Source organism: Lampris incognitus, chromosome 1 (genome assembly GCF_029633865.1).
Source record: "Lampris incognitus isolate fLamInc1 chromosome 1, fLamInc1.hap2, whole genome shotgun sequence".
In the NCBI taxonomy this organism is placed as follows: Eukaryota; Metazoa; Chordata; class Actinopteri; order Lampriformes; family Lampridae; genus Lampris; species Lampris incognitus.
In genome coordinates this window covers 44,221,534-44,242,027 of record NC_079211.1, presented here as the reverse complement: position 1 = coordinate 44,242,027, position 20,494 = coordinate 44,221,534, and the positions used below count along the sequence as shown (strand labels likewise).

At 41.9% G+C, this 20,494-nt stretch overlaps 1 protein-coding gene and 1 non-coding gene across 2 annotated transcripts; both read right to left on the bottom strand.

Annotated features, from left to right (window-relative positions):
• Positions 1-1,742: 1,742 nt before the first annotated feature.
• Positions 1,743-17,510, bottom strand: hspa9 (heat shock protein 9). The gene is made up of 16 exons (XM_056275598.1): positions 17,202-17,510; positions 16,273-16,331; positions 12,208-12,295; positions 11,719-11,900; positions 11,164-11,288; positions 10,909-10,982; positions 10,538-10,644; positions 9,997-10,159; positions 9,042-9,134; positions 7,361-7,570; positions 6,961-7,188; positions 6,600-6,822; positions 5,321-5,415; positions 4,920-5,012; positions 4,407-4,547; positions 1,743-3,737 (listed from the first exon to the last, which is right to left on the bottom strand). Exons 1-16 carry the CDS (start codon positions 17,280-17,282, stop codon positions 3,654-3,656), a joined length of 2,046 nt encoding a protein of 681 aa, XP_056131573.1. The 5' UTR covers positions 17,283-17,510; the 3' UTR covers positions 1,743-3,653.
• LOC130127659 (small nucleolar RNA SNORA74) lies at positions 7,679-7,878 on the bottom strand. The gene has a single exon (XR_008811841.1). It is a non-coding gene; the product is annotated as a small nucleolar RNA SNORA74 (small nucleolar RNA).
• Positions 17,511-20,494: the final 2,984 nt, after the last annotated feature.

Genomic DNA, 20,494 nt, shown 5'->3' with positions numbered 1-20,494 from the left:
ACGCGGAGCGAGGCTCGCCCAATTTGGGGCCCGGTTGTATTTATCTAGCTGGCAAACTTGAGATGAGCGTTTGAGATGAGTCAGTGTGATTTGGAGGAGTGAATTAATCGAGGATGCTTGTTTTACCTGAGCATATGTGACTGTTTTCTACATTTTACTCGTCCCCCCGCCCCCGAAGTATGTTTGCCCAAACCATGTCTCTTATGGTGACCCAGTGGCGCCCCCAGAAATGTTTCATAGGGGGGGCCAAATGGGGCCACTGAAAGTCTTGGGGTGGCACACCAAAACCAAAAGCCATGACTGAATTTGGGGAATTCTATGCTGCTGTTGTAGTATACTGTATGGGCTACTTGAAAACTGTCAATATGAGAGTTAAGAAAAATATACATTGATTTAAATGAACAGCACCTAATGTAAGATATCAGATAGAAGCATATTATGCATAATCAGAAGCATATTCTGCATATGCGACTCGTGGCTGGGGGGGCCAGCGGGGGGGCCAGGGATAGTATCAGGGTGGCCGTGGCCACCCCTGGCCATCCCTTGGGGGCGCCACTGTGGTGACCTACATCCTGGTTCTCAGACCTGAGAACCCTACTAATATCACTTGTTCATTGCCAAGCATCAATCAGAACTGAAAGCTTATCCAGTAGACATTAGAGGGAAGGCAGACACACTGGACATGTAGGGCCTGCACCCGCATTCATCCATCCATCCATTCACTGAACCGCTTATCCTGCTCTCAGGGTTGCGGGGATGGCAGGTGGGGTGACACCCTGGACAGGCCACCAGGCCATCACAGGGCCATCACACACACACACACACACATTCACACCTAGGGACAATTTTTTGGTATGGCCAATTCACCTGACCTACATGTCTTTGGACTGTGGGAGGAAACCAGAGCCACTGGAGGAAACCCACACAGACATGGGGAGAACGTGCAAACTCCACACACAGGGGGACCCGGGATGACCCACCAAAGTTGGACTACTCTGGGGCTCGAACCCAGGACCTTCTTGCTGTGAGGCCCCCGTGCTGCTATTCTTCCTGACCCACATAGTCTAATTCAGGATTGTGGGGGATGGAGTTTATCTGAGATACCCTGGACAGGCTATGATCATTGGCGGTCACTCGAGGTCGAGTATGACTGTCCTCCCTCTGGGTCCTTCTGGGTCCTCAGGTGGGTGTAAAGGCCGATCCTGTAGGTGTATAATGGCAGGGACGCGCGTGTGTGACAGCTTTTTACATGGAGAGGCTGATGCGCCTGCAGCCACCACACGGTCCTTGGCAGGGGGTGGCCAGAGTCTAATGGCATGGAGAACCAAGACGATTAGGGTCCACCCTCTGTTGCAGCCTTCATCCATCTGCACTGCTGTTGTAACCTGGAGAATTCTTCCACCAGTTCCACCGTTGAGGTCTTTGTTGGATCGCGCTTCATCTGGAACCTCCCCCTTGGGTGACCCTACCAGGAGCCCAGTTCCGGGCGGCATAGCTCTCAGGATCATTGGGATGATGATGATGCTTGGGATCACGCAAGCTTCCTCCGCCACGGCAAGGTGGCGATCCAGGACGGGTCACCAGGCCCCACACAAACAATCACCAAGAATTCCTACTCGTATTTAGGGACAATTTAGTATCTCCAATTGATCTAAGTTGTTTGTCTGAGGTAGAAAGCAGTACACACAAGGGGAGAAACATGCAAACTCCACACTGAAGACGTGGTATCAATCCCAGGACAGTTTACTAAGTTACACCACTGAACTTTATTCAACTGAAAAAAAGCATTTTTGCAGAGCAAAACGATTTTAAATTTGAATTCATCATTTTCAGATCTCACAAGTTAAGGTTCAACCAAGAGTACTTATTGTGTCATTTAAAAGGTTGGTGTTGAGACAGGTCAAAGTTAGTTTCCATTTCTCCAGTACATTGACAGGTCAGCATCTCGCTACCTCTGAGGCAGTGCACTGAGGGACCCCACAATAAGACATTTCTCAGGGACATGGAAGACAACTATGGGAAAAAATACCTTCCTCCCACAAAGTGACCAGTGTTCACCTAACATGTGGATAAGCAAGTTCTGCCAACAATCTCAACATACATCAAACGCATACCAGGTGAAATTCAATATTTTATTAAAAAAGACAGCAGCTGTAATTGACACTTAAATTTTCACTCCAGTAATATGATCATAGCCCCCCTCCCCTCAAATCATATAGCCAACATGCCCCATTTCAATATCTCAAGCTACCTACTCCCTTCATACGCCATGCTTGCTCACTATGTGGCAGGAGTGCAGCAGCGTTCACATTTTAAAGTTTACGACAACACAACACATTTCTTGGGGGAATGACATGGCGTGACACGAGTCTTCTTTGTTCCTTAGAATCCTCCTTCCTCATCTCATTGTCCCAGTTTCAATTTTTGACATTCAGGCCCGGTCCTAACATCTAGAAACTAAGGATCAAGGCGTCTTTATGCATGCTCAATAATCCAGATTAAAAAAAAAAAATCAAATAAAGTTGAACCGGTTCATCTGGACTTGCCTGACACATTTCTCAGTTCTGATCATCTGTACACATGCTGCAGGTTTGTCTTCAGATGAAATCTAGTAGGATTCAAAGACCCAAAGGAGACCTGCCAAACTTGAGCATCACATTCTTATGAGAAGACGTTACCCAAATTTGATCACAATGGCAACAATCTGCAAAGTATTTATACAACCACCATTCAATTTTTTATCTACTATGTATATAAAATTAAATGTAATTGTGTGTCTACCATCTACTGTAGCCGCACTCCCCCACCCAACCCTCAAATTGATCATATTCCCGGACAGTGACTTTATAAGAAATGAAGTGAAAGCAAACTGGTTGGTTGCTGCAGTGTCTCGTTTGATTAATTATGTTCAGAAGATATTCAAGACGACCGGGGAGTGGGAAGTTTCTGACCTGAGCAGAAGAAGAACGTGTCGTCATCAGAAGCTTTAGTGGGAGGGGCACTTGCTCGTGGGAGTTTTACAAAGTTCTCCAGCCAGGACTAGTCCTTTCAGCTTGGGAGGTGAGAAACTTCCAACACCGGAGTCGTTTTGGGCACGCTATCAAATACAATGGCTGTGGCAGACATGGAGCATTATACAATATGTAGAATGTGAGCTAGGCACAGAGGACAGCCCGTCATTACTGTGGACAATGTTTTATCTGATTCAATGAGTCCCAAGCAGAGCAGAGAAACTGACTTTGCGACAAAACAAGCCAGACCTCTTCGATCTACTGCATTCACACCGGCGCTTGTCCACCCGGACATATCCATAAAAATAAATTCTCGACACCGCTTTCCACAAGAGTTCTTAACTACTGTATCAACTCAGAATGCAAAATAAACATTGTAAAACAAAAACAGACATGTAAGGCTACACCATCCTCAAACAATTAAATTACAAACAGACTGGATACTGTACTAGTTGAAGGAAAAAGACAATAACAGTAATGATTTATCTTATCACTATAGTTTTACTGCCAAAACACAGTATATTTTGTGAGAATGACTACGAATGCATTTTGTCGCTCAGGATGGTGCCCCACCCCAAGCCCGCAGGTCTTCCGCTGCCACGGCGTCTCCATGGCAACTAAGTGCAAAGGTCAGTGGGCGCTCTACTGCTGGCCTTCCTTCTTCTCTCCCTCTGAAGAGCCCGAGCTGCTGCTGCTGCCACTGCTGCCTTCCCGCTCCGACGCCATCTGGAGGCAAATTAGCCAAATTAGCTACACAAGTACTACAATATGGTTTACGGTTTCTTACATCCGCTAAACTATATTTTAACTTAAACATCATTACACAGTACTTAACGATGATCTAAAAATGGCCAGGAAGACATCACTTCTATTGCATATAATAAAACTCCAGACGCTTCTTTAAAAAAAAAAAAATCACTTCAGCTTCTTAGTTTTGAACTTTTGACACTGTTTTGTGTTTAAGAGTTTTGTCACGTCCATACTTTTAAAACTTTTTTTTTTGGCCTTCCATCCACATCAAGCCGGCATCTGATCATTAGAAACATTTTGAAAACACTGGTATCATATTGTAGTGTGGACAAAAACAAAGCTTTTCAAAAACACTGACATGATTGTAGTGATCGCCAAAAAGCTTCCAGCTCTAGTTGCATACGCATGCCCAATAGAAGAGACTTGCCAATTTATTTTGGCATTTTAATGTGGACGGTGAACTTTTGGAAAATTATCTCAAATCACCAGTGAGGATGGCAAATGTTCAACCCATTTGTCACGACAATGAACAGAATGGGTGTAGTTTTCAGCAAAGTATATGGAAATGTACTCTAAATGAGTTGAGAGTGACCGACACTGTAGTTAACAGTATTGACCAAATGGATCAGGTGTTTTTTTGCCTACCTTCTTGTAAGCCATCTCAAAGAGTTTCAGTGATGCCTGCTGCAGGTTGGTTGCAGCTTGTTTGATGTTCTCCCCCGTTTCTGAGTCTTTGTTGGCCAGAAGATCCTTAACCTTGGAGATCTCCTCCTTCAGCTTGGTGCACTAGTAGGGAGAGAGAAACACATTTAAAATACAATTTAGAGCAGCATAGAATAAAAAGAAATAAATGGGGGGGGGATATGTCTATACTACTTACTGATCATAGTAAGTAAATATTATATTATCCTGGCATTATACGATATAACACATGCACCAACAACTTTTTAAACAATGACATCTAGATGAACGCTACTGCAGTCTGCCACAATTCTACCCCCCCCCCCCACACACACACACACAGTTTGTCACAAATGTCTATTTACCACTTATCTTAAAAAAATCAAATTCATAATTTGTAACAAAACAACAAAATTTATGGTCTTCAATTGATCCCAGGAAAACCAGTGGAACTATAAGGTTTAAAGGTACTTCTACCTCATCAGCAGGAAGCTGGTCCTTAAACTCCTCCATTTTTGATTCTGTGTCGTGGACGATGCCCTCTGCCATGTTGACAGCTTCTACACGGTCCTACAAACACAATCAAACAAGGAGTCAGAGAGAAGGTATCCGTGAAAGTCTAAACTAACAAGCATTAGGCAAAACCTTAATATCTGTAAATGGGAGTAAAGATGTAGGCTGATAAAAAGTCAAATGATTCAGAGGTATCAAGATTTTAAATTCAATTTTATGTTACAACTCCATAGGGAGAGGTGCTATGTGCCATTCACCCAAAACTCGGATGTGATGGTAATTTATTGTACCCCAAGTTGGAAATATTAGTAAAGAAATGAAATGGCTTGATATTTCCAGGTTACGCCCCTTAAGTGAACCGATACCTTTCTCCTCCTGTCCTCTTCAGCGTACTTCTCAGCATTTTTGATCATGTTCTCAATGTCATCTTTACTGAGTCCTCCTGAAGACTGGATCACAACTATATAGAAGAGATGAAAATATACATCTTTTAGACACATCCTCACCAAGCAGCGGTTAAATTTTGAGGCTTCATACCATAGTCCTAAATTATGTCATTCTTTTAAATTAAGAGCAAGTTAGGCTTTGTTATAACTGGGGGGAAAATAAAAAAGTTGCCTGACTTTGTAATTTGTGATATTGGGCTATACAAATAAAATTGACTTGACTGTTATCTTACTGATCATTCCCTTAGGCGATAGCAACATTATTTGGACATCCATATTCTCAATTGTACCCATTTCTGGACTGATGGCAACCTGTTACAGCTTCATAGCAATAAGGAGAAATTATAGCAGGCCAAGAAGCCATAACTACTGTGAAAACACCAACAACTGCCCTAATAAGTTTTAAAGACTCCACCCAGCACCTACTAGTTTGTGTGCATGTTTATCCATGTGTGACAATTTACTCGCTCATAATTAGATATCTAACTTACTAAGGACTTCTAAAAACCAAAAGCAAATATCAACAAATTTTAGAAAAATTAAATTAGAGGAAACAATTGCAAACAATGGCATATTATAGCAGAAATTAAGATTATTTCTGCCATAATTTGCTTTAACACGCATGTACAGGCTAGGCTATTCACAGCGTGATTGGTTTTTCTCCCTCCATTACCGGCTGTGATTGGAAAAAAATAGATGGTAATCCATCCATTCGCTGCTTACTTGTATGAAAACAAACCCTACTTTAAACATTTGCTTTGAATGTGCAATCTATGCAATGTTGGTCTGGATTAAAAAAAAAGAAAATAAATTTACACATGTGATTGACTTCTCCGATGAGACCGTCTCATTTGAAAACCAGGCTGCCTGATGGATAACCAACGACTTTGAAATGTGTATTGCAATGGAAATGGAAATGTGTAGAGCAGCGAATAAAGTTTACGTAACCACCCAAAGGACGTTACGTTACAATTTGCTTATGTTCTCTGTACATCTACAATGAACGAAAATTAAACATACCCACTGACATAAGCACTCCGAGGCAGAACACAACTGACAGATTATTTGATCATTTTCGAAGGTGAAGCTTCACTAAAGCCAACTTCTGGATAGGCCCTTTAAATTCATACATAATTATAATTGTTGCCCATTGCCATTAGCTAAACTGGGCCTTCACAGGCTGATGGCAGACACTCACTCTGCTGCTCACGCCCTGTGCCCTTGTCCTTGGCAGAGACATGGACAATTCCATTGGCATCGATGTCGAAGGTAACCTCAATCTGCGGTACACCACGGGGAGCAGGGGGGACGCCAACCAGGGTGAACTGACCCAGCACCTTGTTGTCAGCTGCCATTTCTCTCTCTCCCTGACAAACCTTGATCTCCACCTGAGTCTGTCCATCTGCGGCTGTGGAGAATACCTAGAGAGAGAGGTCATCATTAAAATTGGTTTACCTAGGTGAACAAATGCAAATGTAGGTAGACAATGTGGACTACAAGAAACTACGCTAATCTAGTAGCATCTGAGGCCTCCAAGAATTGGTTTAAAACCCAAGTACCTGGCTCTTCTTGGTTGGAATTGTGGTGTTCCTGTTGATGAGCTTAGTGAAGACCCCACCCAAAGTCTCAATCCCCAGTGACAGCGGTGTGACGTCAAGCAACAGCACATCTGTGACATCACCAGCTAAAACCCCACCCTGGATGGCAGCTCCTATGGCGACAGCCTCATCAGGATTGACAGACTTGCTGGGTGCACGTCCAAATAGGTCCTGTACAGTTTGTTGAACCTTGAGAGAGACAGGCAGACGAAAAGAGGAGTTTGTTGTTTATTTTTACAAGTGCAATCTTGCAGTCTTGCTGTTTGCCGAAAGTACTTTTATGTTGGGCATACGAGACAGTAAACAACCTTCAGTAATTGGGAGCATGTGTGTCACATACCAGTTAGAAGTTGTCTCCTACCTTAGGCATACGGCTCATGCCTCCAACCAGCAGTACCTCCCCTATATCTCCCTTGGACACCTCAGCGTCCTGCATGGCCTTTTGACAGGGTGCAATCGTACGGCGGATCAGGTCAGCTACGATGCCCTCAAACTGGGAGCGCGTCAGTTTCATGTTGAGATGTTTGGGACCGGAAGCATCCATGGTTAGGTATGGCAGATTTATGTCAGTCTGTGTGAAATGGGGGAAACAAACAGTACACCTCAGGACAATTATATATAATTGGCTATTTTTTAAATTTACTACAAGAAAAATAATTTTAAGTTCAAACAGTGTGAGTATGTGTGGCCCTGCACTAGGCCTGCCCTGCTGTGTTCATCAGGACAGGCCACTCTCATTGGGCCAAGCCCTGCAGGAGCTCAGCAGCAGCAGACTCTAAAACAGAAGCTGCTGCAGAGAGCCCAGACAGAGCATCTCTTTACCAGCTCTATAACACTGGTCCAGGCACACGCTGCCTGGACAGCTGACTGAGAGCTGGAGTGGGCCTTTTAGAAAAAAGGCAATGTCATATTAAATGGATAAATTGATAAATTTCTTCAGCAATGTGTTGGGGTAACTGTTTCACCTGTGTGTGTGTGTGTGTGTGTGTGTGTGTTGTGTGGTATTTTCGTTTCCTATAGAAATCTCAAGATGATGCCAAGCTCAAAGAAATGAAACTGGTTAAGATTTCCTTTTGTAACAGTAACTTATTGGCAACTAAGTGGAAGAGTCAATTTATTGTGCTCCTCTTATTCTAGTTCAGGGTTTTCCTTGTGCTTTTTTAAGACCTAATTGGGCTCCCCCCCTCCCCCCCTCTTTAACTAGGTGAAGCACTGACTCATGTCTGAGCACTGTTCTTGCATATAGCATCTCGGCAAGTCCTCACAGTAGCTGCACTTTCATCAAGCCATTTCTACACCAATTCTGAAGTTGCAAATTTAAAAGCTAAATGGGATACCACAGTATGAAAAAAAAAGGATTTTGCAAATAGGCTTGAATGTCAATTCAATTAGGTTTATGTCATGTTTTCCCACATTTCCACGACTGACTTCCCTACTGTCATTCCTTGTCCCCTTTCAAACAAGACAGTGATTTAGAAAGGCAACCAACATTGCCTGTTGAATTGCTGCTGTCAAAAGCAGTGGTTCTCTTTGATAAAATAGCTTTGGACTTAAGAGTTTAAGTCCAAACCTATCTCACTCTAAGTCCAAGGCTTTCTCCCTCTAAAACCGAGGCTTTTTCTATGCTTTTTCTTACATATGGGGGGAAACACATTGCCATCAAACCCTTCCAATCTGCCTTCTTAGTGTGTGTATCAAAGACACCAAAACCAATGTGCCGTAGGTGACATGCGCAGTCCAGCACATCTGACCAATAAATTGAGGTGAGTTGAAAGGCAACAAGTCAGGATTAGCCAACTAAATTCTGAGGTGACTTGTGAGAAGCTAGGGTCCACCTTCGGCCATCCCACATCACCATCACTGACCTCTTTATCTATATACCTTTTAATCCTTTATTAAAAATGTGAGTGGGCATAGACAGACTAAAATACAATGCCTAATTACTCTTTAAGCATTGTTTATGGGGAAAAAAAGCAGCTATGTAGTATTTGTCCAGTAGCAAATCTGTGTTGCTTGTAGGGCATTGGCACTGGTTTTTTTACCTGTAGCGATGAGGACAACTCACACTTCGCCTTCTCAGCGGCTTCTCGGACTCTCTGTAGGGCCATGTTGTCTTTGGTCAGATCCACACCAGACTGAAGAGAGAGAGAGAGAAAAAAAGTGCAAATGAAAACCTGTCTGTGCCTACCTAGTATCTGTCCTAAGTAGACATCAGGGGCTTTAGTTCTCAGTCAATGTGTTTGAAGATGACCTGGTTAAACCTGAAATCTTGCACGTTGATAATGTCTCCTGACAGCTACAGATAATCAAAATAAGTTCAAACTTGAAAATTAGTATAATATTTAGTGAATCAATGAAATTAGACAGTGAAAAAGCATGTGATAAAGTAAATCATTACAGTAACTGATGTATATACTGTACATTTCACTCACATTGCCCAAAGATGATTTTTTTTCCCTTGCAGCTAACTGCAATCCCTAAGATTTTGCATTATTTTATCCATTTTAAATGTGATGACAATATGGCAATTTTGTTGGATAATCGAGATCAATATTATGGTAAAACTGCATTCGAACATGGTTAGATGTAGGTGCCAAAGAGAAATAGAAACCAGCAACTGATTTTCTCAACATTACAAACAAGGTGTAGAAGCTGTTGTGGTTTGTGTGCCATCAGGTCACCGGTAAATAGTCAGCACCCCTGTAAAAATGCCGTTTTTGGAAAGCGCTAATGCAGGCAGTCTAAACTTCATCAAACTACACCACCACACTGTTCTACAGTTGCCCCTGGCTCAGCTGGTGCAACCCAATAAAACAGAGGGAGGAGAGTATCTACAGCCATGGTAAAGATGACAGTATTATGTAACCTGACTCCATGGTAACAATTTATTAATAGAGAAATGTTACGGATTGCAGCTTTAAATATGCACTCTTATTCGCCAATCCATCTATGGGTACTTTGCCTTGCTCTTGCCCAACCTCCCCACCCAGCACATACCTCTCTCTTGAACTCCTTGACAATGTGCTTGAGGAGATGCTGGTCGAAGTCCTCTCCTCCCAGAAAAGTGTCCCCATTGGTTGACTTAACCTCAAACACACCTTTCTGGATCTCCAGGACCGAGATATCAAACGTACCTCCACCCAGATCATACACTGCAATACTGGAAAGAGACACAGATGTGCGTTTAATTTATGAACTTGCATTTCCAAGAGTACACTAATAAATAGATGACCATGCAGGCATCACCACCCCTGTACAGGTCATTAAGTCCAGTAGTGTGAACATTACCAATGCATACTCAAATGCATAATACATGACAGAGGCAACTAGATATAGCATCCAGTCACCAGGGTGACAATAAAATAATATATTGGTCAAACATTGGCCATACTAAGCCAACATTGCTTGTTATGTTGGTTCTAGTTATATTTATACATTTTCTCTTATCAATGATATAAGCATTGACACTGATGACACCATTACTGAAATAACCAAGAAGAAAACCCTGCTGGGCTGACCCATTCTTTTCTCTCCTTACATCTTGTCTTGGGTTTTGTCCAGTCCATAAGCAAGTGCAGCAGCTGTTGGCTCGTTGATGACACGCAGAACATTCAGACCAGCTATCTGGCCAGCATCCTTTGTGGCCTGGGCAGACACGGAAAATCAAAGATTATACATCATCTTAGCAAAACTGTCACTGACTTTGAGGCCTGGAGGCTGAAAAAATATATCCAAAACCCCCAAAACTGAAGTGGCACAATTAAACATGTAAATATCAGCTGTGTGAGTTGAATGAATGTGAGCTTTGTGAGTGACTTTAGTTGGTTCATTGTGGTGAATTGTGGGGACTGAGTGAGACGGCAAGCAAGCTCAAGTGAATGAGTTCAGATACACGTATAGTGCGTCTACCTGTCTCTGTGAGTCATTGAAGTAAGCTGGCACAGTGATCACTGCATTCTTCAAATTGTGACCCAGGTAATTCTCTGTAAAACAAAAAGGAAAACTACTGCATGCATGTTGTCCAGTCAATCGATTACTCAAAACCCTTGCACCTGTAACTGTACGCTAAAGCGGATTTCTAATTCATATTTCAAGTGAATGGCAAAACCTAATGTTAGCACAAAGTGATATTAATGCTAAAGCTATAGCTAACATCTTTTATACCTGCAGTTTCCTTCATCTTCATGAGGATGAAGGCTCCAGCCTGGCTGGGGGAGTAGAGTTTTCCATGAGCCTCTACCCAAGCATCACCATTGGATGAACGTACAATCTTGTAGGGCACATTCTTTCTGTTAATGTCAGATAAAACAGCTCGATTCAGAATCACTGGTCCAGGAATCATTAGTGCTCCATTATTTAGTGGTTCTAACAAATCATGGAGTCACTTTCCTGCCATTAAATGATAAAAGCTCGTAAAACAATGAACCTTCATTTAAGTGAATATGAGCTCGCCCAGGAAAAAAAATAACCTTAACACAGTGCCAGATGTGGCTTTTTCCTTTCATAGGCCCTTTCAATTTTGATCAGTTAGCAAAAGGAGTCATGGCAGCTGCATAGGTTAAGAAGCATTCAGCGAATTCAATCTTGATGGCTCAATACTGGCTCATAACCTTTGATTTCTATTCTGCATCTTTCGCACCAAAGAGTGTCTAACAGGTGAGAAAACCCTTCGATCAGTTGAAAATAAACCATGACCTGTCATATCAAAAACATACTCACAGGTCTTTCTGGACCTCGTGGTCATCGAAGCGACGCCCGATGAGTCTCTTGGTGGCGTAGAGCGTATTGTTGGGGTTAGTAACAGCTTGACGTTTGGCAGGCATGCCCACCAGTCGCTCCCCATCTGCTGTGAAAGCAACGACTGAAGGAGTGGTTCTTGCTCCCTCTGCATTCTCCAACACCTGGTAGTAGTGGGAACACCGTAAGCGAGAGTTATAAATGTGCTTCATAAAATCTGACTCAAAAGGGATTATAACCAATTATCTACTCTGAGTGATACAAGCACTGGATTGCCTTATAGACTCGAAGTTGACTATCAGACGACTGCTTTCTTTGTATGCATCAATACTGAGATTTTCATTCCTAGATATTTAAATGGAAAATTTATCAAAGAGGAAAATCTCATTGGTTTACTTGCTGAACCATCAAGGACCAACAGGAGGTCAGCTTGACTAACCACTATTAACAGACATAACAGTTTATCATCACCTTGGCCTGTTTCCCGTCCATGATGGCGACACATGAGTTGGTGGTTCCAAGGTCAATGCCAACGACTGAGCCCTTAATAGCCTCCGACCTAACGCACATGCACACGCGCACACACACACACACACGTACACGTACACACACACACATCAGGGTTTTAGTTTTAACATGCCAACATCCTACTAAAACATTCAAAAGCAACAACACCATCTCCATGTAATGGCTTTTTTCTGACTTGGACCCAACAAAAAAATTTAAGCTTGACCCTTGGGTTCAATTGAACATACAAATAAGCAACTGTGAGGAACCAACAACAAGTCGGCCCATGACCCAGTTTGCATTGTAATCTATGATTTAAGAAACTTAGCAATGATTTAAAGATGACATCATGAGTAAATAGACTACCTTCTAATCAGAAAACCTTGGTTCAATATACCCCATGACATCAACCATAGTGTCAAATTTTTCCCCAGGATTTCGGAGGGAGTCAAAAAAGTCATGAACCGTAAAGCTGGTGTTACACTTACAGTGAATATCCATGCAACATGTGCCACAACTTGAAATTACACAGATCTAGTTAATTTGGTGCTCTCCTTGCATTTCCATAATGTCATACAACGATAAAACATACAAGTCCACTGCCCAAATATAACACTCAGTCTTGAAGCTACTCTTCCAGCACTTAAAAAAGTGTAAAAAAAAATTTACAACCTTAAAGAGAGACTGACACGCCCTTTCTGAACACATTTTTTAAGATTGGAAGTTTGAATAATCGAAAATAGGTGTGGTTTTATGAATTCAAAGCTATTGGCTACTGTCTTCCTGGGTGGGTGGGGCTCGGTACCGCTCGTCACTTGTTATTTACAAAAATGTCGGAAAGCAAGAGTGAGATCCTCTGCGAGGATTACACAGCTTCTCCGTGGTTTTATAGCATCTCGCTACGGACACAACCTACATGCAAATTGACTGGTGTCTACGTATCCACCAGCACAATTTTGTCATTGGTCACCATCTAGTCAATCACAGATCTCTCTCGACAGGCCGCAGACGCGCTGTTTTGGCCACTGAATTTCTCAGTGGTCACATTCCAACTCGGAACATAGCCTATCAATAGGAATTTTCAGATTTTGATGTCAGTATCACTTTAACTGTTGATTTCTCTAGCAAAAGCTTACTTCAGATATTCCTTCTGTGCTCACACTTTTCAGTATCACCTCAGTGTCTGCCTGCTCCTGCATCTCCGCTTAACTGTAGAGCTTAAGTATTCATAATACCACTAGAAATGGCTGAAACTAGCCACTTAATTGCAATATGATTTAAGCCACAATTTTGACTCAAGGGTATTGGTGCACATGCCAATAAAGTGCATTCTAAAATTTTTCTAGACTCTTATTTAAGAGAAATCCACTTTATTTTGTTATTGTATTCTTACAACAAATTTGTTCTCTGCATTTAACCCATCCTATTGTATAGGAGCAGTGAGCAGCTGCAGCGCATGAGGACCAACTGCGGTTTCTTCTTTCCATTGCCTTGATCAGGGGCACAGGCAGTAGTATTAATCCTAACACTTCTTAAAAATGTTCCAGACTCTTGTATCCCCTTCCACTAACTCGCTTGCTTATGAACACCATGGCGTTTCTGTGCACAACTAAAGTCACATTTAACAGGACAGCTTAGCACAGCTCAACATTGTATTCTAAGTGCAACAATCTCTCATTTGTCCACTCCATCCTATTTAGCTTTGTCTCCAGTCAAATCCTGTTTGCAACCTGACCCTCTCAGGATATAGGGATGCAACTAAAAATTATCTTCATAGCCGATCAGCTATTTTTCTATTAATCTATTAATCACTTAGCCTGTCAAAACAAGTCAAAAGTACTGATGAACGCCCATCTTAAATTTTCAGAGCACAAAGTGATGTCTTAAAACAATTTAGTTACTCTGAACAGCCAATTTAAAAGAAGAAAAACAAAACAAAACAGGTATTCATTTCATAATGACCAGAGGGAAACAAGCAAATCTCAGCATTTATGAACTCAGCAACTAACAAATGTCTGGGATTTTTACTTGATGAATGACAAACAACTGACTACTTAAACTAAGGATGCACCGATACCACTTTTTTTTCAGACCAAGTACAAGTACTTACATTCGAGTACTTGCCGATACCGAGTACCGATATGAGTACTTAATAATGCCATTACACTTCTTACAATTACTTTGAAAATGTGTTTTATTTTCATCAGACATTGTTCATTCTCTGACTGTAACAAACTGTCGTTACTGACATTCGAACAATCAGCTATAAGTTTTTCTTAAACATGGCGTTGCCACACATTTCACTAAAATACAACCATACTTTTTAGTGTAACAAATTGTCATTACTGACATTTTAACATTCAACTGCATGTTTCAACTGTTATTTTCACCACACACGGGTTGTCTCTGGACATTTTCTCTCGCTTCTCTGGCGTTTGCTGCAAAGTTCGTTGTTGCTGTTTCCCACTGCTATTAGCAAACACCTTGAACTCGGCGTTGTGTTGGTTCTTCAGTATTTTATCAAATTGCTTGTGTTGAAAGAGCTAGTTTTTTTGGTTTTTTTTTTAGTCCGCGGTGGTGTAGCGGTCTAAGCATCGGCTTTGTGTCGATGCAATTGCCCACTGGGGACCGGGGTGTGTGCCTTGGTATCGTCAGATCCAACTATGGCCGGACTCGATGAAGCAGCAATCATTGGCAACGCTGTCTTCGGGAGGGGGGCGGAGTCAGCTTGTGTTCGTCTCGTGAATGCGTCTGTGTGTGTCGGAAAAAGCAGTGGTTCGGCCTGGAGTCGCCTTGTCATGAAAGTGGCGAGGCGTCTCCTTCGAGACTGCCGGCCAGAGAGACGCAGTTGGCGAATGCATGCAGTACGAGGGTGGGTGTTTGAGCTAAAATAGGGATCGATTGGCCACTAAATTTTGCTGAGCATAATTTGCAGTCGGCTTTACTTTTGTCACCGTTGTTTACTTTGAAATATCTCCACACGGTTGACATTGCTCCTCCTCTACCGCCTACCTGCTCAAATGAGAGGTGAATGTAACGCTGCTTAAAGTGGTATCGGGTGTTGTTGTATCGGAGCAGTTTTATGATTACGAGTACAGGCGCACAGCATCAGACTGATACCCGATGCTGGTATCGGTGTATCCCTAACTTAAACTGTAATTTATAAATTTTCTGTTGATCAACTTAGTGATTAATCAACTAATCATGTCAGCACTATCAGGAAATAATGCTTTTGGTATGTTGTCAGTACATTTAATCATGAGCTGGCGTAATGACTAAATGGATGCCTAAAAGATACCTCAACTAACCCAGGATTGGTGTCAAGATCTCTCCTCACGCCAGACACATTCTGGCAATTTTCACCATTGCTAGATGACTTGTACAGCCTAGCTATAATATATTTTTGTGAAGTGATATTGGCTTGTTGATTGCCGAGTAGCTCATGACTGCTGTTCTTTAAATGACCCTACACTCAAGGACTAGCATGGGTATCTCTGCTTTTGAGATCAGAGTATGCAAAGGGAAAAAGTCAAAACCCTTTCCATGCCCTGTGATATAACACTTAAAAGGGTTTTAGTGTTATATCACAGGCAATATTATCTTAATGTAAAGAAGGAATACTGGCAATATTCAAAGATAATGTAAAGTGGGGCATCACCTGGTTAAAAATAATCTTGATGTCATCTTTGATAAAATATGATATATTTTTGGGAAATGTAAAGAATGAATAACTTCCAGTTCCATTACATTATCTGGGACCGAGGCCAAATCCACCATCCTCAGTTTATGCATGATAAGTGCATCCCAATGATAACCACAGATTGTGGAGATAACTTTCATTGTTCCTAGTGATGTTGACACTGAGTGTAGCAGAATATAGGCTATAATTAAGGATTGAAGTGCATGAGAACATGTGACAAGAGATTTTAGAGGCAGAGCAGCAGAAACAACTTACAATGACAATGACAAAGCCAACAGCTACTTTGCAATTTGTACAGAAACACTTTCTTCACACATCAACTAACTCACGCATAGTCCCTTCTGGAAACGGTCTTGAAGACATCAGGTTGAAAGCCATTCCAGCATGCCTAAGGACGCATCAATAAGGACAGTTAATGTTTAATAATAGCAATTATACTTGATAAGTGATCAAACTTCTAATTTATGATAATTAACATCTTACCATACGCACAAACTAATCGGATTTTGATTGTGACCTGAAATTTAGGGCTGCCGTTTGTCAAGTGAAATCAATCAGGTGGCCCCATGTGAGTACGCAATTAAGAAGCCAAACCTATGCACATGAAATGTCCGCAGACCGATACATTATGACAAGAATGATTAGCGAACGAGGCATTGTGGGCTGCTGTGGAGGAAGAAGAAAAGGAAGACAATGTAGCCCATACATAATTACAACGATGAGTAATGACTGAGAAGTGAGACATCTAAAAGAGGGGGGGGTCGCAACATATTGGAGAGGGCTTTATTGCAGGGGCGCCACACTGAAGGTCATCAATTACCTCAAACAATCGGGGGAAAATAGCCCAATGATTGGCTTTACTATATAATGCCGCTTCTATGTGACACGACAACTCGTCACTTGTGGATTGAAAACGTGTATTTTTGTAAAACGCGGTTTGTCAGCAGCAAGACGTAGGTAGTGTGGCGTCAGCACGACCGCATGAAGTTACTGTATACTGACGAAGGGTAAACTAAATATTGCCCCTGTGAACAAATTCACACAGACAGACCAAAACGGACAACATACAGTAAGAACACTACTGACGATATTTAGTGAATTTATAACGACCTGACTAAATGTAGCTAGCAACGTTCGTTGATGGGAACATCGTTAGCTAACGCCGTTAGCATCCTATGCTAAACCACTGCCGGCTGATTTAGTCCTGCGTTTACGCCTGAGTCGCTGCAGCGGTCAAAATGACGTGTTTTAAACTCACCTTCTTGACAAGGGAAGACACGCTTCTTGCGCAGCTCTTTGAAGGCAGAGTCCTTGAAACGCTTCTGGCGACACTCAACATCTTGACAGGTCGGCTAACCGGCTAGCTTAGCTTACAAAATGTCGGCGGTGTTTTCAATCCCCAAACTGTAAGAAACAGTGAAGAGTCTTAAAAGACCTCGCGGTTTTCGAGTTCAGCCTTCGAGAAGTTGTGTCCTAGGCAACTGCCAGAGGCGGGTTTTATTATGCGCGACGGCGGCGACGCGGTGACACGGCTCACCTTCCCCAAGGAAACTCGCAACTGCGAAGCTCTTCTGGAATTATCCAGCATGTGTTGCACCACGCACCGATAAAGGGACCCCTTTTGGGAGGCCAACATAGTGCCTGTGTCATTACTGCACGTTAAAATATATTTTCTTTTCTTTTCGCATCATGATATCATTCTTTAGGAAAAAAATGATAGCATAAGAAACATTGACAGTTTGTAGAGGTGAATATTCATTGTTGCAGCTTTACTTGTGCAACATTTTCATCACGGACATGCCAGGGCTTATAGGTCCGCTGTCGCGCTTGAAGGTCATGATGTAAAGAATCTGTAGTTTCACGTGTGTTACATCAGGGATGCTGGAACGTGCGAATTATGAAACGCCCTTGTCGAAAAAAGCTTAGCTCGGTTGCAAAAGGCTCCTTCCAACAAGTATTTTACAGCATTTAAATCGCAGGCTATTTTTGGTAGCTTGGATGACTGCGTTACTCTTTTTTGACAAGCTGCTGCCTTTGCCATACCAATTTCTGCTCGAATCGTGGACTAACAGTTTTAAGTCTATTCGATTTGTAACTATACCACCATTTATGGCTAACACCACTTTCTCTTATATCCATTTAGGTGCATTCCATAGCGAGTTTTTAGGTAATTTGTTAAAGAAAACAAGTGTCATGCTCTCTCCTTAAAATACTTTAAATATGTGTTTGAAGCACATCAACAGATAAGATGTCGACGCAACAAAGAAAAGAAAAAAAGGCGGAGTACCCGTCATCACCACTAGAGGGCGAAGCGTGTACTCACAGAGCAGTTGATGGACGTAAAATTTTGCAGTAATTTTTCTTCTCATGATTAGACTTTTGTTTTGGTTTGTTTGACAATAATGGTTCGAATATAATTTCGGTTATTAAAAAAATGTGTTTTTTTATTTAGAGTCCCGACGTTTCTTGTCTACGTGTTGAGCACTGGATATGCAACACATAAAAAAAAGTTATGACGTTTCAGATAACTTTTTCCCCAAAGCAATACTTTTTTTTCTTTTATACCTTTTTTTTTAAACAAGGGCACCTGTACAGTCAGACCAAACTGGATTTCGGTTCCTTATAAATTGAAAGGGAACTAAGATATTATCTTATTTCAACTATTAAAACACGTTTTTTGCACGAGTTTAACGCACAAATAACAGTGTTGTCTTCCTGTGATCTTGAAATCAAATCATTTTGTATTTGTTCCTCTCACGCAACAGCGTTTTGGATTAACTACTACTGCTACTTTCGGCTGCTCCCGTTAGGGGTCGCCACAGCATTTTGGATGAAGGTGGCTCAATAAAAAACGTGGCCCTTGTACGGCTGAATTACACACATGCCACTGCACTGAACTTTAACCTGACTTTAGTTTGAAATAATCTGCATGAAGTGTTTTTCCAGCTCTGTGATTGAAATTATGCAGCTTATTTAATGCTAACAAACTTTCTGGAAGATGAAATATTGAACATTTAAATATCTGCTTAGGGGACATCAACAGTAGCGGCATGTGAGATTCATTTAGTAGCATTGCATTGTAAATCCAGATTGGGTTCATGAGCTATTGAAAACACAAGTTTTTAAATATAAGAATGATCAAGTATTTGCATTACTAAAATACTTTATTGATTATTCGTCTTGTCGTTAGACGTTTTCTTTTTAAAATTTCAAGATGAGCGTTATGGCATTGTTTAAAGATGAGTATTGGTAACACTTTAGTATGGGGAACGTAGTCACCATTAATTAGGTGCTTATTAGCATGCAAATTAGCAACATATTGGTTCTTAATTGGTCATTATTACGTACTCATTAATGCCTTATTCTGCATGGCCTTATTATACAAGCAGTAAGCCATTAACTATGAGTTTTCCCTCTATAACCTCAGAATTATTGCTTATTAATAGTACCATCTCAATATGCTTTGCTTAGTATGGACTTTATAAGGTGGTAGTACCACACGAAGAGTTATTCTCCCTTACTAATACTTAATGAATATGGTCTGTTCTTACATAACAAAACACAAAACTACAAGTGTTCATAGTGTTAAATTACTGTAAATTAAGTTTTTGTTACTTAGAATATGTCCCCCATACTAGAGTGACATCTTGATCATTACTAATTCACTAGTAATTAAGTTTTTTTACTTTTTATTTAAAGTGTTACCTGAGTATTCATGCATGAATTTGCCCAGTTAAGATGGAGCAGCGCAAGTCTGCAAAACCTTTCAATCTTGTTACTTTGTAGTGGTTATGGGGCTACATAATTCCCCTTATTGAGCTAGTAGGAACGTTGGTTTACTGCTGCTGTTTTCTCGGTTCGGGTTTACAGTGGTACACTTCCGCTGCGCGGGTTTTTGTTGTTGTTGTAATGGTGGAAGGAATAAATGGTGCACGTTGTGTAGCCGAAAGAGAAAGTTGCCACGACTCCAGCTTGAGCTCCTCTACACTGGTGACCCCGACGTTTGTCTCTTGGTAGTTATCAGAGACAATCTTTCGAACGAACATGGTTGACGAAATCAACGCGGTTTCTCTCAAATTGCCAGAGTTCTGGGAGTCATCGGCAACGACATGGTTCGCCCGGGCGGAAGCGCGGTTTGCTATCCGCAAAATAACGGATGATGCTACTAAATACTACTACGTGGTATCGGCGCTCGGGTGTTCGACTGCAGCTAGAGTGGTGAGTCTCCTTACAAATCCTCCGGCGGCAGACAAATACAAGGGGCTCAAAGACCCCCTCTTGAGGATTTTTGAACTTTCCGACGCCGAGAGGGCCCACCGTCTCTTTTCTCTGCAAGGCTTGGGTGACAGCAAGCCATCTGAGCTCATGGACAAAATGCTGAATCTGCTGGGACCGGCGCACACACCTGATTTCCTCTTTGTCCAACTGTTTCTGCGACAACTGCCTGCTCAGGTGCGGACCGCTTTGGCTAACACCAGCATTACCGATTGCCGCAAGCTAGCTGAAGAAGCTGGCAAGTTCTTCCTGGCCGGCCAACAGCAGCACTGCGCG

Coding starts and splice junctions, on each gene's coding strand:
- hspa9 (XM_056275598.1), bottom strand. CDS start 17,282: ATGTTGAGTGTCGCCAGAAGCGTTTCAAGGACTCTGCCTTCAAAGAGC. Junction 12,296..16,272: donor GTTTCCAGAAGGGACTATGC/GTGAGTTAGTTG, acceptor CATGTGCGTTAG/GTCGGAGGCTATTAAGGGCT. Junction 3,738..4,406: donor TTGAGATGGCTTACAAGAAG/GTAGGCAAAAAA, acceptor ATTTGCCTCCAG/ATGGCGTCGGAGCGGGAAGG.